Genomic DNA, 19,733 nt, shown 5'->3' on the forward strand with positions numbered 1-19,733 from the left:
TCACTTCCCAGACAAAGTTAGCTTGCATAATTCTTAGGTTAACTGAGGTATTATGGGTTATTTATAGGTATCCTAGTCTTTCCTAATATTTGGAATTATTGTATATGGCTTTCATTAGGGAAAGTATGCAGCACCACATGTTTCTGTCCTTTTATTACATTGAGGAAAGTGCTAACAATATTACAGTTTTTCCCCAGAGTTTGGTGGAGTTTCTGTATTTGGTATTAATCAGTGTTAAATCTGGGTACCTTGACTATGCACTTCTGTTATTTAAGGCTTTCGGACTTCTTTAATGTTTAAATTAATCTTAATTTGATATTTCACTCTGAATGTCCTGGGTTTGCAACAAGTATAATATTCCAAAAATGCATTTACCCATATGTACTCTCAAAATTTACTCCCTCCTAATATAGTTGCTTTATATGTTTGGAAATTAAGATTTAAAAATGCTGAAAGCATTGAAATTACTTCTTGTAAGCTTTGTTCCAGGCCACTTGATTTAATCTACTGTGTTGCTTACCTTCAGGGAAAAAAGATTAATTTCTAATTTCCAACAATTTCACTATTTCACTATTTTCTTAGAACTCATTTGCAAAAGCACTGTATTAATGCTATGTATTTTTATTACTTTCCAGGAATCAAGTATCAGCTTCATCAGAGCATAAAGACATCCTTAAAGCTCAAGACCTTTCTGTCATCATCAAAGCATATGTGCTTGTGACATCCTTAACACCTCTGCGGGCATTCATTCATTCAACCACCAGTGTCTGGCATCCACCCAAGAAGAAGCATTTTACCATAAAGGTCAAACATTTTGTTTTCTACTTTTTCCATCTTTCAGGCAAAGTACACAGATAGAAAACCAGAGAATATCTTTCTTCTCTTTTACCTCTTATTTGTTAGCAGTCCACAGCCTACAGTGAATGTTCTCGTAAAGTACTGTTTTCATTTCTCAGAACAAATTGGGTTTGCTTCATGAAGCAGGGCAGCATTGCCCTGTGCACTGGGGGCATTTGCACGCCTCAGAGCCCATTTTTATTGGTGACATTTGACAGCAGTTGCAAGGTTGTTTTCTCTAAAGCACAGCAGTGTGGGTGCTGCCACACAGTAACAGCTTTTTTCTGGGATATTGACAGTGTTGTGAAACAGGAAAGTAAATATTTAAAATAGTTTGTTTAGATTCCTTTTTTAGGTGCAGTAAAACAGACTAGAGGAAGGTCAGGGCCCTTCTAAATAAGGAGGAGGAAGTATACCATGGAGAGGATGGGATTCGAAAGGTGCAGATGCAGCAATATTGGGGCCCTGCCGTGATCCCCTTGCCATGCATTTTCCAGCCTCAGTGTCCCTGGGGCTCTAGGCTCTTTTACTCTCTCAACCCTAACCCTAAACCCCCTCGTGGTCTCGATTTTATGAAGAAGGGTGTGCCTTAACTGGATTAATTCTCTCCAAGTGCCTGGAGAGACTCCTCTCTCTACACATTTCATTTGCTCAGCAGACCTATGAACTGGCAAATATGCCTTCGCATTTCTTTAAGGAACTATGCTTCCAACACATCATCTCTTTAAGAAGAAGCTACAGTTGTGCAGCTTCTTCTTTCGTTTTGATGATTTAAGATCACAAAGCAGCAGTTATTTCTTGAGGTCACATAGATCAGCTCCTGCAGCAGCCGTCCTTGGATGGGTGCGCTTTGGCCATTTAGTGTTCTTGGAGTAGGAGCAGATCTTGGCTTTGGATCAGTCTGAGTGTTGTGGTGTTACTGTCTGGACTCTTAATGATGTTAGCCATTTGGTATGTTCTACAATTTTAGCTCTCTCAAAGTGAAGTGCCTAGTTCTAAGCTCTTTATCTAATTTTAGTTATTGGAGAAACAGACACCTCTAGAGAACAAGTCATCCCACCCAGTTTAGATACTGGTTTTGGAGTGAGATGAGTTTCCTGGTAAAAGCGTCTGCTTCCTTCTGTGGGCTATGACATTCTATGCCAAATTCTGGATTACCAGAATTGGGTGAGTTGAACCTACTTCTTTCTTTCCCCCCTCAGAAGCTATGGAAGCCAATGGAGATATTACTTTGCCATCTATTTTCCTCTATTTACATTTATGAAGAGTAATGGTCGCTCACTTTCAAACCTTGGGATTCAGTTTTGGTTTATGTTTATTAAAATAGCACAGTATCCAGCAGCATCACTATTGCAGTTGAAGCAGTCATTAGTAATTGTGATATAGCTCTGTAAAACAATTCCCACTGAGAGAAGTCTGATGAACAGGGTGCCAGCCACCATTTACAGAGCACTTTGGCAGCTGAAGAAGAAATAAAAATGATAGCAGTGCATCTGCAGTAGTTCCAATCTGCTGTGGTGTTACACCTTTAGGCAAACTTGCCAAAATGGGGAGATATAAACAAAACATAGGCACCACAGAAAGCACATTTGAAGGGATGTGGAGGTTGAAATGCAAATTAATGAAATGATAGAAAATAGGGTGTGTAAGACTCTCTCAGCACAGTGTGCCCTATAAAGAACATGAAAGGGGTCAGGGGTTTTCTAGGAGAGATGAGATGCTGGGAATTCATAGAGTAGAGAGAAAGCACTACTGGGAAAATCATAAAGAGGGTCTGTGCTTGATGCAGAAGCAACAGGCAGATCACCCATCAGAAAGTAATACTTGGAAGAAGGTATGAATTTAACCATTGATATCATTTGGGATGAGGTTATGTCAAGTTTCTCATAAACTTCATGGAGCTGTCATTTGCTAGTGGGACATACAATGCCAGCAGAGTGATCTCCTTTCCCAGAGTAGCTAGTGGAGCTATGTGTGTTTGTACCAGCTAAGGAACCTGGTCCAGAAATCTCCTAAGCTTTAAATTTCCGCCAGCTCTATTATGTAGGATGGAAATGGTTTGTCATGCTTTGAAGCACCAACTTGTCAATAGTCGATACAGACAGAAAGGATCTCTTAAGACATGTTCTTCCACTGATTGACAGAATACCCATCACTGTTTCTGGGGACTCAACATGCCTATAGAGGAGACTTTGGTCTGGAAATATTTCCTAGTGTTTGATGTGTTTTTCCCCAAGAGCAGCTGACTGAGTTCTAGGTTTTATTTTTTTTTAATGAAGAGATGAGAATAATTTTGATGCACTGCTTCCAATAATGCTACACAATAATTTAGAGACCTCCTCAGTGTACAGACCTCTGTTCAGGAATTTTTGTCTCATACCAGTGTAATTAAATATTATCTATGAGAAATTCATCAATGCTTGTGGTTAACTTGGTTAAAGCATTGCTATCATAAACTCATTATGTTAAGTATGTTTAAAGTTTGATCTCCTGTGTACAATGGCACTTTATGGTTGCTAGTAGTCACCAGAATATGGTATATATGGAGAGATTTTTAAGAAAACTGGAAATGGGGTAGCAGATGATATCAAATGATTAAGAGAAACTGTGTAAAGAGAAAACAAGAGTTTAATGAATTAAATAATACTGCATTCCCCACTGCTTTCTTTTTCCTTAGTAATATATTAATAAATAAGTTATTTTTGCAATGCATATTTACTTATCCTAGTCATAGTGGCATGGCTTCAGGATGATTACTTGAATAAGCCTTGGTCAAATGGAAGTTCAGGAAGAGTTCAAGTATGTTTTGCTCACAGACTGCCAGGTTTTCTCTGGATTATACATATTTTAGTATCTCAGTTCAGAAAGCAAAAGAAGGTAAATCCTGAGCTGCCTTGATGATTTTGTGTGTAGCTAACGGGTAAAAAAAGTGCAGCTCTAGATTTGGGCCCAGCATGGGAACATGCAAGGGATGCAGGGGAGAGAATGGCTTTCTGCCACACAGATGTTTTGATATAAGGCTTGTGTAATAGCCCTGTTTCCTTGAGGGAATTTGGAAACCCCTTATTTAGACCATCTGTGTGTTGAAAAATTAGTAATAAAATAGAAGCTTTCTATTTTGCATATGGGACCAATTAAGGGAAGGGTCTCTGTCAATGTATGCAATAATTTCCTTTGTGTTAATCGACGTTATGCATGTGTATTGAGTAGAATGCTGACCCCTGAATAATTTTCTGTTTTGTAGAAGTTGGTATGCAGAACAGTAATTTACGATTAATTATCTCAAGGCTTAACACACTGTGAAGTGCTTACTTTGCCCTGCCATTAACCTTTCCAAACCTGATCCCAGTTCTTAATGAAGGGATGCACTTTTGTAGACTGTAATAGCACCTCCTGCGTCATCAGGGAAGGCTCTTCTATGCTGTTGGCAACATCCCGTGGCCCCCTGGCTCACCATCCCTTTGCTCATCCAAAATAGACAGGTGCCTCCTAGACTTGAATTGCTTGACTGGTGTTTTTGCATAACCCTTAATACGCTCAGATGAAACAGCTCTGAAGTGATTTTCCAGTTGTGAAGTGAAGTAAACATACTTTATTAAAGCAGTTTGCTGTTAATCTTGCTGTGGTGTAAGTCACTGTAACTGTCGCTGAAACTGTCTGTGTATTAAGCATTTGGAAACGTGAATAAAGAAAAATACTTTTTTTCCTACTTAATACACATGCAAATAAAACTGGACCCTCACTTAAACAGGAAATCCGTCTTTTAATATGACGTGGAGGTCTGATTTACAGCCGAGCACCGTGAAATTAAGTTGCAGTATTGCCCTCAAGTGGCCGGTTTTGATACTACCTCAAGTATTAGGCACACATTTGTGGTGAGATAAAATGCAAACATACATGCAGATAAAGAGCAAAATGTTTACAAACGGCAGAAAGGCTCGGGATGTTCTCACTTTGGGGTTTTTTTTGTGTTTTTTTTGTTTGTTTGTTTGTTTGTTTGTTTTTTGTTTTAGTTTTTTTTTTTTTTTTTTTATTTAATATTCTTGCCCAGTCACTTCCGGGAGCAAACACAAAAGAAAAATTACCATCAATTCTTAATCAATTAGATTGTAGGGTTATTTGGGACTAAAATTAAATTTATTCATTAAGTTCTGTAAGAATGCTGTAATTCTCATCTTTCTGGAAGACTGGACATAATATAAATCCCATCTCTGTTTTCTGTCCTCATGGGATCTAGAGCCCTATCATTTCTCTTTTCACTGATCTAAGAATGGAAGTCTGTCTGGACTGGGGGAGATCAAAGACATGCTTAGTCTGACAGGCTGTTCTTGGCAACAACCAGGCAAGTGAGCATCATGAAAATGTGTAACAGGACAAGCATAAATTGGTGCTGGTCCCTAGGCAGACTATAGCTATTTCTGGTAACCTGCAAGGTTAGAAATACAAAACTGGAAGTGGAATATATAACTTGATGTTTAATAAGTTCCAGTGAACTTTTATGCCGTGCAATTCTCTTGATCTTCCCAATGTCTTCTAGGAATGAGACTGTACAGATTGTTTATGTGCTGCTTGAGAAAGAGTATTTGTTTGCTTTAAAACTTCTGCTTGGTTACTTGATTTCATACCCCTAATTCTCATCTTAAAAGAAAGAATAAGTAATCCTTCTTCTTTATCTTCTTCATTTCTGAGTCAACCTGTCATGCAGTGCACAAATACGGTCAAAATTCCTTCTGGAGTTCTCTTCTATTCTTCTCATTATGAACATCCCAGTTTAGCTAAGGGAGAGCTCTAGACTGGTTGTTCTCTACCATATGTGGATATGTCATAAGTCTTTACCCTGTTATCCTGGCCCTTAGGTCTCTGGTTTTTTTTCCTGGTTCACAAATTCTCTTGCTCTGGCTGTTCTGTAAGCTCTGTAAGCATGCCCCACTGCAGCTCCCAACTTTCCTAGACCTGCCTTCCATTGTCCTGATTCTTCTTCTCATCTTTCCTTTTATTTGATTTACAGTTTCCCTTAGTCAAGCTGATCCACTTTTGTGTCTTGCAGTGAGCTGGAAAATGCTGTTAGTAAATCACCTTTACTTTCCTACTAAGAAGTTAGTACTGGGTTGGGAAGTCATTCTTTGTTTAGTCTCAATCAAATGGCCTAATTTAGTGGTTGCTGAAGCTGGTGAGTGGCTCTTTGTTTTTAAACTTAGTCTTAAGAGCAAGGAGCTTTAGAGGAAACCTCTCTCAGACGGCCTTTTCTCCTCCATGTAGATATGTTGTGAAAGTGTTAAGGGACAAGAGGTTGGGGGTTTTTTGTTAACAACTTTTTTAATGAACAATTAAATATCATGTCTTTAAAAATATTATGTAAAGAAAAATATATACATAACTGGGAAATTTACTGTATAAAACAGCTGAATACTACCATGATTTCCCCCTTCGTCAAGTCCGATGATAAAGCTGCAGAGAAATGGCACATCATAACAATAAATCAGGAGTGGAATAAACAGACCTACTTTAAGCTAGTGCTATAAACTTATGATAAATTACTGCAGTGTTTTCTCTGTGATTTATTCTGGAACCATTGGTACATGGTTCATGGGTACATTTTTATCCCATTACACATCCTGTGACTTTTTCCTATATACTATGATCAGTGGAGAGGTCCACCTGTGCTACCAGACAATATAGGAAGTAGCTTTATTGCTAAACATGTTTTATCCTAGCCTTCAAAGTGAATCAGTTTGTATTCTTGCAGACATGTTAGATATTTGGATAGTTCCATACATATAGTCAACAAGATTCTTGTTTGTGTGTAAAAGAGTATTTTTGTACCTATGGACAACTACTTACACCCAAAAGTATTTGGACCTGGTGAAGAAATTTCACCAAAGATAGATCCAGTAAGAAGAATGAATGTACAAAAGTGAACTGCAGGTTCAGAGCCTGTGCTGAAAGTTTTCAGAGATTGATTGAATTTATTCAAGCTGTTTTCAAGAAGAGGCAATTACTGTCTTTGAGACCTTGCAGATCTGGCTGATCAGGAGTGCAAAAGCTCTGGTGGATAGCAGAACAATCTGGAGAGGATGCCCTTTGTTACTTCAAAAAGGGTAATTTCTTGAAACCAAAGGTCATGCTTTGGGACATCAGATGTAAATCTTACTTTCAACTCTTATCCTGATAACTTTGTCTGCCATGTGGTTTTGAAGGCTACAACTAGGAACCAGCAAGGTCCTTTCAAAATCTATTTATACAAATACTGTAAATTATGACGCACTAAATCCCTAAATGTAAACCTCAAAATTGTATTACTCAGTAGCCACAGTGGTCTCTTTTCTTCTATCTCCTTGCCTCTTGGGTAGGTTCAGAAGTGTCTAATTGATGATATACAATTAACTGGCAACCAGTAATAATAATATATGTTCTATCAATTTCCCAAGCTGGGCTCCTTCTTTGTTTCAAAAGTAACTTTGTAATTTCCTGATTACTGTTTAACCTTGCTGATGGTCACCTTCCTCTTTATCATGGTAAATTTGATCAAACATAATCCCAGACAGTTCTGAATATTCCAGGCACACAGGTGGTGTTGTCCATGGGTGGGCTGTATGATCACTCCGGTGGGGTATCTCCTACCTGTCTTCAGTGTCTCATTTAGATTTCCCAGAGGAACCTGAGCAATTTTAGATTGCAATTAATGTCACCATTTTGAGGTGGCTACCTTAGGATGGCATGAATTATGCTCTTCAAGTATCTGTGTTCCACACAGATACTAGGCATTTAACTCATCCATAGACATAAGCCATGTAGTCTTGTAGGGTGGGATTTCTCTACAGTATTGACACCTGAGTGAATTGAGTTCATGTGAGCTGTGTCTCTGAACACCTGTTACAGTCAACAGAAAGCTAATGAATGCAGTCAGTGAAGGGAAGTGTTCTAAGTTTGCATTTGTTTTCATTCCTAATGTTAGTTAAGGAAAATCTTTCTTGTTTGTTTCATCAGGAGACAAGGTTGTGCTAGGACTGAGTTAGAAGGCAATATCAGAAAGACCACTATAGGTTGGTTTTATACCCTTTTTCAGGGCAATCCTCAGCTCACTGTTCAGCTAGCTGCTGCAGGCTGCTCCAGCATCTCTCCTGAGAAATTCCTTTACAGAAAAATTGCCAGAGGAAAATCCTCTTGAGGGAATTGCAGTCATCATAACATCCAGCCCTGTGAGCACCACACTCTTCCACTCTTCTTCAGGCTCCATGAGTCTTGTGCATGAGGTCTGAAAATCAGAATTCTTTTGTCAATTAAATGGCATTTTTTCAATATGTCAGACCGTTGACTAATGGTTCAGTGTATTTTTGAGGAGCCAGAGGGATCTGTGTCACTGAGAGTATAAACCTTATTTTAATGACTGCAGATTTTAAAAACTGTCAAAACAGCTAAAGAAAAAGCATCATAAAAGTAATATTGAGTTAGCCATTGTTTTTCCCAGTGGCTATTCCTAAAGCAAAAGTAGTTATCAGGCAGTGAAAAGTCAATGAGTTTAAGTTAAATTAAAGAGTATTTCTAGTTCATTCTGGCTTTACAGAAAATGTGTGCTTGATCCATGTAATTTGACTGCATTTACACACTTCTGTAAGGCATTAAGTAAATATTTAGAACATACCCCCAGCTGTATGTGTCCAACATGTGGATGAACATCTGCAAGCTCCTGAGAAGTTTTGCAATTCTGTCTGTAGTGGTGTCATTGTATAAAATATATGTGCATGTCTGCATTAAGTTTTACAGCCTACTAAAATTTAATCTCTCTTCCTCTGCTTAAAAATTTGCCAGCCAGAGGTCAGCTTTCTCCCAGAGTAGATTCCTGTGATTACCAGCAGTTTTTCTTACTCTGTCCTCTTTACACTATTCAGTGCTTGTTTTGATCCCACTCCAGCAATGGTGAGGTTGAATTTTGCTGGACAGGTAGTCTGTTTCCTCTGCAGGTGAGACAACTAGCATCAGTGGTGATCACCTGAAGAAACCTTCAACTCAATGGCTTTAGGATTTTGCAGTTGAACACAGATATTTATATACTTTTGTTCACTCAGAAGAACCTGAGGTTACTGCAGATTTTCACACTTTATCACTTTAAATTTTTCCAGCAGTTGCTGAAAATCCTATGGAATACATCAGAGTCAAACCTAACCTGAACTTGTTTGAATAGGATTTTTTTTTTTATGACTTGGAATTTAACTTGAAGTATTTGTCTCTTGTCTCCACTGGTCCTGAATCAGCCTGACTAAATATTTATTTTCAGCCATTGGCTTAGAAAAACATTGGCATAAAATCTGATATCCTTCAATGAGAACCTGTTGAGTAATGTTTCTTTTCTAGGCTGGCTAAGGAGAGCAGTTTCCTGGAGAAGCCAGTTTTGTTTTAATGCCTGTTCTGTTGGCAACAGTTGACTATTATAGCCAACAGCATACTCTGAGTACCAATAGGGGAAGTAAGCCTGTCTTTCATCAGTTGTTACTAGAAATGTATGCATTATGTATCCTTTGTGTTGAAGTGCTTGGGAATTGATTGATGGCAAGGGGCAAAATGAGCTAATGGTGCTCTTGCCTTTCCTTCTGGTAATCCCCCATCTCTCTTTATAAAACTCCGCAATTTCTTATGTTCCCTGTGCAGCAAAATAACACAGCTTCTCGCTTAATCCTTCAATACCAACTGGAGATTTAGGAAATTAGAGAAAATGTGCAAGCCAGTGTAGCAGGAGTGTGAGTGGTGTGCCAGATCTGTCAGAGGTGCTGGAAATAATTGTCAAAGTCAGCTGAAGAACCACCTTGGTGAGATGAGCCTTCATTTTAATTTTTTTTTTATTCCAGATGAGCAGTTTAATTAATTTGCCCTGAACAATGAACTGAAATGGGACAGTTTCACTCAGAAATTAATCTGAATGAGAATTAATTTGAAAAATATGGAGCTTTTTGTTCTTAATCTTTGTACCACTTCGTGGGAGCTTTTTGTTCTTAATCTTTGTACCACTCTGTGGGAGAAACAGAGCCTTGGTGGTCTTAGACTTTGGGAAACAAGGACTCCTTCTCAGCCTGTTGTGGTAATGAAATGGAGAGTGCTATGAGGAGTTGCATAATCTCTAAATAGTACTTCCGGGGATCTTTTGCCCCAGAGACCCATGGAACTGTAGTACACAAGGAAAAATTTCTACAGCATAAAAATACAGTGTGATGTGATTCAACATTTCAACATCATGCAAATATCCAAAGGATAGAGTTGAGGCTATATGTGAAACCTTTACTTCATAATTTCCTGGCAGTCAGAGGTTTAATTTTATGACTTCAGTCATATATACTGTTGTCATTTTTTTCCTACTGGCATTTCAAATAGCTTTATTAGAAAGGGAGAAAAAGTCCCAGGCACTACAAACCTTTAGTCCAGAACTATGCATGGGGGACATTTCTTTTAGTCAGTAAAATTTGGAAAGACAACCACTTGTTGAAATAAAATCAGAGGTGATAAGAACAGGAAGGCAGACAGACCAAAAGCCTCCCCATCAGTTATTTACCAGCACAATTGGATGGAGTTACTTGAGCTGAAGAGAGCAAAAAGCAAAGAAGGATCAGTGTTAGCTGCATACTCAAGTATCTCCCATGGCTGGCTGTAGGCAATGATACAGTGTTTTTTAAAAAGGAAAGTGAAAAGTGCTTATTACATTTAACTGCAATATGCTGCCTGAAGAAACTGAAAGCCATTCATCCATGCCAGTGGAGACCAATGTGCTTGACAGTATTCATGCTCACAAGGGGAGACGCCAACATTGTCTAGAAAATGCTGCGGATTAGAGTGCACAGAAGTATGCTTAGTATCTGGTGTGAGCACAGTGAATGCATCATAACACAGCACCAGGAACCAGCGATGTACCCCAGGGATTCCTACTGGATCCATTCCTGTTCAATGTCTTCATTAAATGTCTGGATGATGGGGCAGAGTGTACCCTCACCATGTTTGCTGATGACACAAAACTGGGAGGAGTGATACACTGGAGGGTCATGCTAACACCCAGAGGAACCTCCACAGGCTGGAGAAATGGGCTGACAGAGACCTCATGCAGCTCAACAAGGGGAAGTGCAAAGTCCCGCACCTGGGAAGGAACAGCTTCAGGCACCTGCACATGCTGGAGATCAGCAGCTGGAAAGCAGCTTTGCAGAAAAGGGTCTAGGACACCTAGTTGACCATTAGCCAGCAGTGTGCCCTTGTGGCACACCTGGACTACTGTGTCCAGTTCTGGACTCTCCGGTACAAGAGGGATGTGGAGGGCCGCTAGGATGATTAAGGAACTGTGGCATTCCTTATATGAGGAAATGCTCATAGAGGGAGCATACATAGGGAGCTGGGACTGTTTAGCCTGGAAGAGCTTTTCAGGGTCAGGGAGATCTCATCGGTGTGTATGAATACCTGAAGGGAGGCTGTAGAGAAGATGAACCTGGGCCCTTTACAGTGGTGCCCAGTGACAGAACAAGAGGCCATGGGCACAAATTGAAATACTGCAGGTTCCTTCTGAACATCAGGAAACACTTTTACTTTGAGAGTTACCAAGCACGTGCACAGGTTGCCCAGAGAAGTTGTAGAGTATTTATCCTTGGAGGTATTCAAAAGCTGTCTGGACACAGTTCTGGGCAACCAGCTGCAGATAACCCTGCTTGAGCAGGGGATTTGGACCAGATGGCTTCCAGAGGTCACTTCCAACCTCAGCCGTTCTGTGGTTCTGTGATTCTGTGATCGTGCTTTGAAGACAAAATATCATGTTAAACTTTTGCTGAAGACCAGGCTTGATTAACCCATCTGCTGTGTATACTTGTTCATGGCTGTAGTAGTCAAAGGTAGTCTGAGATGAGAGATGCCAAGCACATCAGTCCTCAGTAGGATTGTCTACAGAAGTTTGCATACTTCCATCGTGTTATTCCAGTGGGACATGTATAAGTGGGTGATAATAAAAAATATATACTGGCATTTCTAGGTAAATTTAGTAGAGAAATTCTTGTAAGTAATCAGAATTTTTTCCTTTCCGAATGTCAATACAAAACATGTTCTACATGTACTTTTTACATCATTTATCTCCGAAGAGATCTTTAGTAGTACAGTACTACTAGATTATCTAATAGTTTTACATAGTTCAGACATTAGTTGGGTTCTTTGCCATGTGATAACTCTAATGGAAATATGGTTTAAAGGCAGCCCTTTCTTAGCACAGATGACTCTCTTGCAAAAAACCGTGCCTGTGTCCCACTCTTCACTGGGTCTCTGTTGCTCCAGTTGTTTCCCTGAATCTCTGTCTGAAGTGATGAGATGGGTGAATTTGCATGAGGGATGAAAGCAGCTGAGGACAGTGCTCTGCAGGCCAGTAAATATGCCATTGTGAGGATTCATGAGTCTGAAAATCACAGGGTATGCAGAGTTCAGTCAAAACACAGGCTGGGGTGGTTGGTCTTTTTTTCAACATCTGTCTCATATATTCTCTTTAAAGTTTGTTGACTGGGGTAAGGATTTGTAGTCAAAGCCAAATGGGATGGCCCTTGGCACAGTGTGTTAAAAAGAGAGAAGGCTTTTACTTTAAGTGTGCTATTACCCACTGCTAAAGAAATAAGCATTTTTAGTTTCCTTTGCCTAGAACCAGTGCCAACAAAAGGTTATACTGAAGTAAGCTTAGACTGTGACCAATATTTTTTAAAACCATTAATATAGATTTTGTTTCTAACATGCTTGTTTCTAAACAAAAAGTGTGAAGCTTTTCATAGCACTTCACTGTGAAAATAAATAAGAACTGAAGTTGATATTGCAAGGCAGTTTTTATTTCTACCAGCTTTTTAATTTATGATTGTAGGCACTGCTTTACTGTAAATGTTCAAAAGTATATGAATTCTCTTTCACAGCTGCAAAGATTTTTTGACATATTCTTCAAAAACAGTTCTCCCCAACAAGCCTTGAACAACATGAAGGAGGCTATAAGCAAACTTCTACTTGTAACTGAGGTCTTCAGTGAATCATCTGCCTCAGGACCAAATTCTTTCAATCAGTAAGTGACTCGCAGTAGTCATTGTAATTCTAGTGTAATGCGAGATAACTCCTTAGAACACAATAAAAATTGTAGGGGCTACACAACTCCTAAAATAAAAAATTACCCTCTATTTCATACTTCTTTGTAAAGTAAGGACATGCATTTAAGGAGTAAACCTCTTCAATATCCACAGTGTTTCCAATTTGTGAAAAGGTTGTGATGAATACCTAGGACCAGATGCTTTGTCCTGATGAAGTGTTTCAGGCAGCACAGATGAACAGAAATCACTCACAATTCAGCTTTTACACATATAAAGCTGTATTTCCTTTCAGTGAGCCTTCTTTCATATGTCAAATATTTAATGCTAGAATATCCCAGGTGGTTTAGAGCTGGCTCTAGCTGGCAACCTGAACAAGAGACACTGTAGAATATCTTATGGAGTGTACCTTATGAAATACACCTAGACACCAACAATCACATTTCTGTGTGTAATCACTTCCATTAGCGTGTTATAGTTCTTACACATAAATCAACCTCTATTATGTAATATTTTTACTAATTAAAATTAATATTTGTTCTATATATGTTATGTCCCATCCCCGACATTTTTATGATAAATACTAAATAAGTCACTATTTAGTACATTTATGTGTTTTATAAAGCTATTTTGACAACCCAGGTGTTTTAGTGGCAGTAATGTAAAGCTCATTATTTGACTTACGCAGTTGGGAATAAAGCTTGCATTGTGAGTAGAGAGGGTAGCAAGGAGTGTAATGGGAATGAAGCTATTTTGACAGTGGTCCAAGCTCTCTTTTTTTACCAATAGGATGGACTCTCTTGTTTATGTAACACAAGACTTGCTTAGAGCTCCTGGTCCATGCCTTCAAACATCTCCATAGCTGCAGCAGAGCTCTTCAGCTTCAGTGAGCCTGCAGTTTCACCATCTATTACCCTCCAAATGTCTTGAAACTTTTGGAGGACCTCATTCTCTTCAAAAGACATTTCCTCCTTTAGCATAATTCACCTCCCTCACTGGTTTAACTGTCAACCATATAATAATACATTTTTATATAGCACTTTTGTGTCAGCTCACAATCTGACTCCATATACGATTAATGCCGCTGGCTCTTGGAAATTTTATTTAGTCTGCATTACATGCTGTCTTTTGACCTCTGTGTGCATGTTCTTGTGTGTGTTCTCTGGACCTGTGTGTGTATTGCATTTCACCATATGTATTGGACATGGTTCAGTGGTGAATTTGTCAGTGTTAGGTTTATGATTGGATTCAATGACCTTAAAGGTCTTTTCCAACATAAATGACTCTGTGATTCTGTATTTCACAGCAGTACCTAACCTCACTGAATCCAATTCCTGTTATATTGTATTTCAGATGCAGCCAATGTTTTCAAATGCTAACCTTTGACATTGGATTCGGCATGTCAATATACCCAGTAGTTCTTGAGGTGAGAAAATTACACAAATTATTGCTTGACCTCCAAAAAATACACCAAGAAGAACACAGCAGGAAACCCTCTTTGATAGGTACTCTCAAATCTCTTAGAAATGTACAAATACTTTAATATTAATTTTGCCTAAATGTGGAGAGTTGCTATGGCAGAAACATGTTTAAGAGTTGGAGTTCCTGTGATAAAGTTCACCACACCAGGAGGTGTGCAAATCTTTCAGTTTAGCATTAAAGGACTGTCTATGACCCAACTGAATATTGGTGATACAAAACCCACAGGAAGCCTTGCATGAAAGTAGAGGTAGGTTTTAAATATAACAGAACAAAGATGTGGGAAGGAAGTTAAAATACCACAATTGGCCTTTAATACAAATTAAAGTTCTCCATAAATTGTATTGTACTCCTGCAGCCCATGACCTCCTTTAACCTCCATTGTGCTGTCTTCTTTCTGGATGATCCTCAAGGCCCTAAAAACCAGGGAAATGTGACCTGTGCCAGTTTTCATACCACTCTTGCCTCAGAACAGCCTGTCCTGAAACAAATACTATACTACTTTCCAGCTGCTTCTCATTACCCCTGTACACACATGAATATGTATATACCTAGGCATATAAAATATTTGTCCATATTTGTGATATGCAAATATTAAAAACAAAATTGTGAATATATCCTTACTTAAAATTTGTTCAAGTTTCTAGCAACAACAGTGCAGTCATTCTCTCCATCCTTCAAAAAAAAAAATCCTTTAAACACATAGGAAAAATGGACACATGAAAGCAATTTTTCACAATTTAAAAAATCCGTGAAGACAATATCCTTAAATAGTCTGCAAAGACCTTTTTAGCTAGTGTAAAAAATGTGGCATGTCATAAGAATTCAGTAATTGTATACCAGACTGTAAAAAATTCTGCCAGAAGTGCTTAAAAAACTAAACATAAAACATAATGTTTATCTGCCTGTATGGGAATTTCAACCATTATCCACAATCTGTAAATGTACAGTAAATCAGTAGAATTTAATAGTGTTTTTATGAAAATACAAATTGCTCTAAAAAATAACAGTTGACAATTAATGCAACATTTGACTTTGAATAGTATCCCTTGGAAAGTGTAGCATGCACACACCCTATGCATCTTGACGTTATATTTGTCTTTATGCTAAAATAATGATTTAGTAATATTTCATAAATATTAATTTGTTAATTTCATTTATATTGTTAAACTTATACTTTTATCTGTAGTAACTCTAAATACCTGAGTTTTGAAAGAGTTATGTTAGCATAAAATCTTTTTTTTTAAATAAATTTATAAGTCAAACGTACGAAAAAAGCTCACATGGCACTGCAATACTGCACTCTGTCCACTGGAGGGCAGTAAACATTGTGGTATGAAGCTGTGACAAAATGTGGCACACGTTTGTTATTTTATAATCCCGTCAGTTGTGTTATTACACTTTAAAATAAATAGTTCTAGTGTAGTATATATCGTTATGAGGAGACTGGACTTCTTATTCAAACTATAAATTCTTATATTGTTTTCCAACAGGTGCATGAAAACTTTGACTTTCAAGATGAGGATGAGTCAACTATTCAGGACCAAACTTTCAAAGAACTTATTTTTGAAGATACTTTTAAATTTCTCTTATCTAATGCATCCTCAACATCCATTTTTGTTGAAGCCTTGCAAAAAATATATGGATCAACTGTGAGCAAGGTAGTTCATTCCGACTTTTTCTTATTACTGACTATTTGAAAACATTTAATTTTAAATTGTATGCTTCTCTGAAATTGCTGATGCCCTATAGAAACCATAGAATGAAGGGTTTATTTTATCAAAAACTATCTATTATTGTATTCTTGGGAATAAAACTGTAATTATATTGAACAGTGGAATTTTCTTTTCTTAAAATTTGACTCTCAAATTATATCATTCCCCAAAACACTGAGCTTTAAACATATATTTAAAACTTTAACGAAATAATTTTCCCATCATTTTTTAAATGGTCTTCTGTTAATGTACAGATTTGTGTGTTTTCGCAATTTCACTCTGAATTGATTAACTCACACAAGTAAGTTCATGAGCATTAGAATTAATTTTTCTGTCCTACAACTCTTATTCTGAATGCAATATCCATTTATTTTTTTTGCATTTAAAGGGTCTGTATAAAGTTTGCATGACTAGTGAAAACTACTTCTGGCAAGCTGGGGTCTCTTCTAGCAGTGTTTCTCTCAGTTTGGGCACTTTTAAGGTTGCATTTCTGAGGAGCATCCTGCTTGCAAGACTTACAGGGACTAATTTATCCATATGACTTCTGTCTCTCAACCAGGTGTGGCTAAAACAGGGTCATGGGTTCTAAATTTATGACAGGATAAAGTAGGAAGCAGCAGACATATGCACGAGTGATGCAACTACCTAGGCTGTGTTCCATAGGATACCATGACTTGTGCTTTTCTACACAAAGGAAAAAGAAATGCACAATCAACTTTATTCTAGACTGAAAAATGGGAAGAGGTATCAAGGAGCTGGTTGGCTGAGTTTAGGGCTAGTTGAGATCTGCTGTAACTTGTTCTTTTGATCACCAAAGGGACTGGGGTCTAATTGAAAGCACATTGCTTTCCATGATTTCACCAGAACATGCTGCCCTTTCCTTCACAGGACAGAAAGTACCACAGAGAAGATGAGCAATGTTTCTCTTTAAAAGAGATAAATTCAATGATTACTTTCATAAAGGAGCTGAAGAGTCTTGGACAGTTTGAGCTGGTAAAATAAATAGGGTTTTGTTGTACTGGATGTATATTTTATGTAAATCTCCTAACATTTCTCCTTCATTATCCTTCATTACCCTTCTTTGCACATGTATTAGGCTGGATGGGCAGGGAAGTAAGGAGATAAGAGTTTACACTGATTTTATTTTGGAGGATCATTTGCATTTAATTTAAAAGACATAAAGAAATAGAGAATTTGAGCTAAGGATTCATTGAAAAGACAGCTAAAGCAGAAACAGACAGCAGAAAATGGAAGGGGAGGGGAGGGAAGGGGAGGGGAGGGAAGGGGAGGGGAGGGGAGGGGAGGGAAGGGAAGGGAAGGGAAGGGAAGGGAAGGGAAGGGAAGGGAAGGGAAGGGAAGGGAAGGGAAGGGAAGGGAAGGGAAGGGAAGGGAAGGGGGAAGGGAAGGGGGAAGGGAAGGGGGAAGGGAAGGGGGAAGGGAAGGGGGAAGGGAAGGGGGAAGGGAAGGGGGAAGGGAAGGGAAGGGGGAAGGGAAGAAAACTATGTAAATGACCAATGAGTTGGTAAGAAAATTGAATGATAATAAAGCAAAGCAGGTGTGATTGGAAGAAGTGAAGACACTATAGGAGTGAGATCATGACCCAAGAGTAGATATTGATGAAGAAGTGGCAACACTTCATGTTCATTTTTGGAGAAGAATACAGGTAGAGGAATAACAGTCAGTGTCTGTAAAAGGCATGGCAGTTAGTGAGGGAAATGCTGAATATCTGAGAAATAAAAGATCTGAAACTGAATCTGTTGTTCAGAAAGTCTGCATGATATCAGGATTTCTTTGAGAACTCCTGGATGAGTTTCAAGGATGGAAATTAGTAAAGCTTTCTGAAGAGCGATTGAGTTTAATAGATCCAGAAGTCAGTACAGAGGCAAAGGAGTTTGACTTCCTTGTCAGTAGTAGGAATTCTGACTTGCAAGGCTGGGCAAGACAGTAATTTTCTACACATGGGTAACATCATTAATATATAATAATCCCTATGCTATATATACTGTCTTCTGATAATTTCTCACATCTTGACATTCTAGAAATATTATACTGTGGGGTTTCTAATCAGTGTCTCTCTTCACAGCTTTTCCCTTCTGCTGCACCCAAGATTCAAACGTTACTGCGCGACCTTTATCGCATGGTAGACCCAATGAGGCGCCTTGGTTCAGTCCTGACTATGCATTGGCTGCTTTCCAGTTTACTTGAACAATTCCAGTTCATGACTAAAGAGGCACATACAAATATGTCAAAATGGTAAGACAACTGTTATATATATGAGGGTAGTTTCTCAAATTATATTAATTGCAATATCTCCAGTGAGCATTATAAAACTTAATTCTTCAGTAGATGCAGGTGGACTTGCAAGTCTTGAGAGGAGTGTCCATCATGCCATCATGGAGCATTGTCAGCCATTCTGCCATTAGAATTGTAGCTAGGTTTCTACATAGGACAGTGTTTTCTTCTATTTCTAATATGAAGGACTCTGGATTAAAATTTAATTTGAACTACATTAAATTTTTTTTGAAGAAAGATGAAGTAAATTATTAAGTTATTTCTGAAAAACTGTAAAATCAATATTAGGAATATTTTTCAGGGTTAAGATTGTCTTACTTTATGCACCAATTAAAAGCAAAACTGTAAATAAAATATAAAATTTCAGGTGAAGATTTTTCGAAAGGACAAATAATTTTGAGTGGCTCTAGATTTTCTGTCCAACAAGAGGCAGGTCAAAGACCATAATACTCTGAGGACCTCATTTTATCTCTTTTTGAAGAGCTGGAAAAAATACTGCAATGACAAGGCTGGATCCACTGAACTTCTGTCAGGAAATTTTAACTTTCATAGGAGGGAAGAGGAAAAGCAAGGAGGGAAGGAGAGACGGAGAGGACAAAAGAAAAGAGGGAGTGAAAAATTAATGGAAGGAAGGGGAAAACTTGTGGTATACTGCATCTTTAGTAAAAAAATTGTCAAAATGTATTTTCTGTTTTCATTATCTCTTGGCTAATGATGTCTTATATACATATATGCCACACTTTGCTGTCTAAAGACATTTATGATTTTACAAACAAGGGCTTGGAAACAGAGGCACGTTAGACAATGTGTGTGCTCCATTCCACTGAGTCTCAAGTTGAATGAATGACAGTATTTTATGCATTTTGCTTGGAGAATGCTGTCATGACTGTATAGGGCATCTGTAAGATTTCTTAAGTTTTAGTTTTGCTCCTCACTGAATTGGGTGGGGCTTTCAGCAAGTCAATAGTTATCTGTATCTTTGTTTACTTAACTATAAAGTCGTTTATCCATTCCCACTGTGCTAGGTAACTGTTTATTAGTGTTTTGAAAATACACAGTTTCATAAATGTGCGGAGTTATTGTTGTTACTGGGACCACTCCATGAGAAGTAACTCAAAGATGCAGCTGCTTGCATTCATATGTAAGCCCTTGCCCTTTTGCAGAAATATTTAGGTTTGCATATCAAAGCATACCAGCCTTTAGCAGCTTTCTGTTCTAATCTGAGCTGTGCCACTCACTCACTTTGAGTAAGCCCCTTGGCCTCATTTTTTCCTTCAAGCTGAACATTATTGTATACATATAAATGTGTAGAAGTACCATGATATTTCTCCAGAACAAGGGC

At 38.2% G+C, this 19,733-nt stretch overlaps 1 protein-coding gene across 4 annotated transcripts in view; it reads left to right on the forward strand.

Moving 5' to 3' along the window:
- Positions 1 to 19,733, forward strand: part of CPED1 (cadherin like and PC-esterase domain containing 1) — a 143,552-nt gene that overhangs the window by 47,199 nt on the left and 76,620 nt on the right. For all 4 annotated transcript variants that reach the window (XR_010430866.1, XM_064656108.1, XM_064656107.1 and 1 more), the window contains exons 7-12: positions 636 to 804; positions 12,744 to 12,886; positions 14,259 to 14,331; positions 15,878 to 16,045; positions 16,988 to 17,092; positions 18,183 to 18,352. Coding sequence is in view for 3 of the 4 variants with exons in the window: in XM_064656108.1 (XP_064512178.1) it covers positions 636 to 804; positions 12,744 to 12,886; positions 14,259 to 14,331; positions 15,878 to 16,045; positions 16,988 to 17,092; positions 18,183 to 18,352 (828 nt within the window). In the remaining variant the exon portion in view is untranslated. The remainder of the gene's footprint in view (positions 1 to 635; positions 805 to 12,743; positions 12,887 to 14,258; positions 14,332 to 15,877; positions 16,046 to 16,987; positions 17,093 to 18,182; positions 18,353 to 19,733) is intronic.

This window comes from Pseudopipra pipra, chromosome 5, assembly GCF_036250125.1.
Source record: "Pseudopipra pipra isolate bDixPip1 chromosome 5, bDixPip1.hap1, whole genome shotgun sequence".
In the NCBI taxonomy this organism is placed as follows: domain Eukaryota; kingdom Metazoa; phylum Chordata; class Aves; order Passeriformes; family Pipridae; genus Pseudopipra; species Pseudopipra pipra.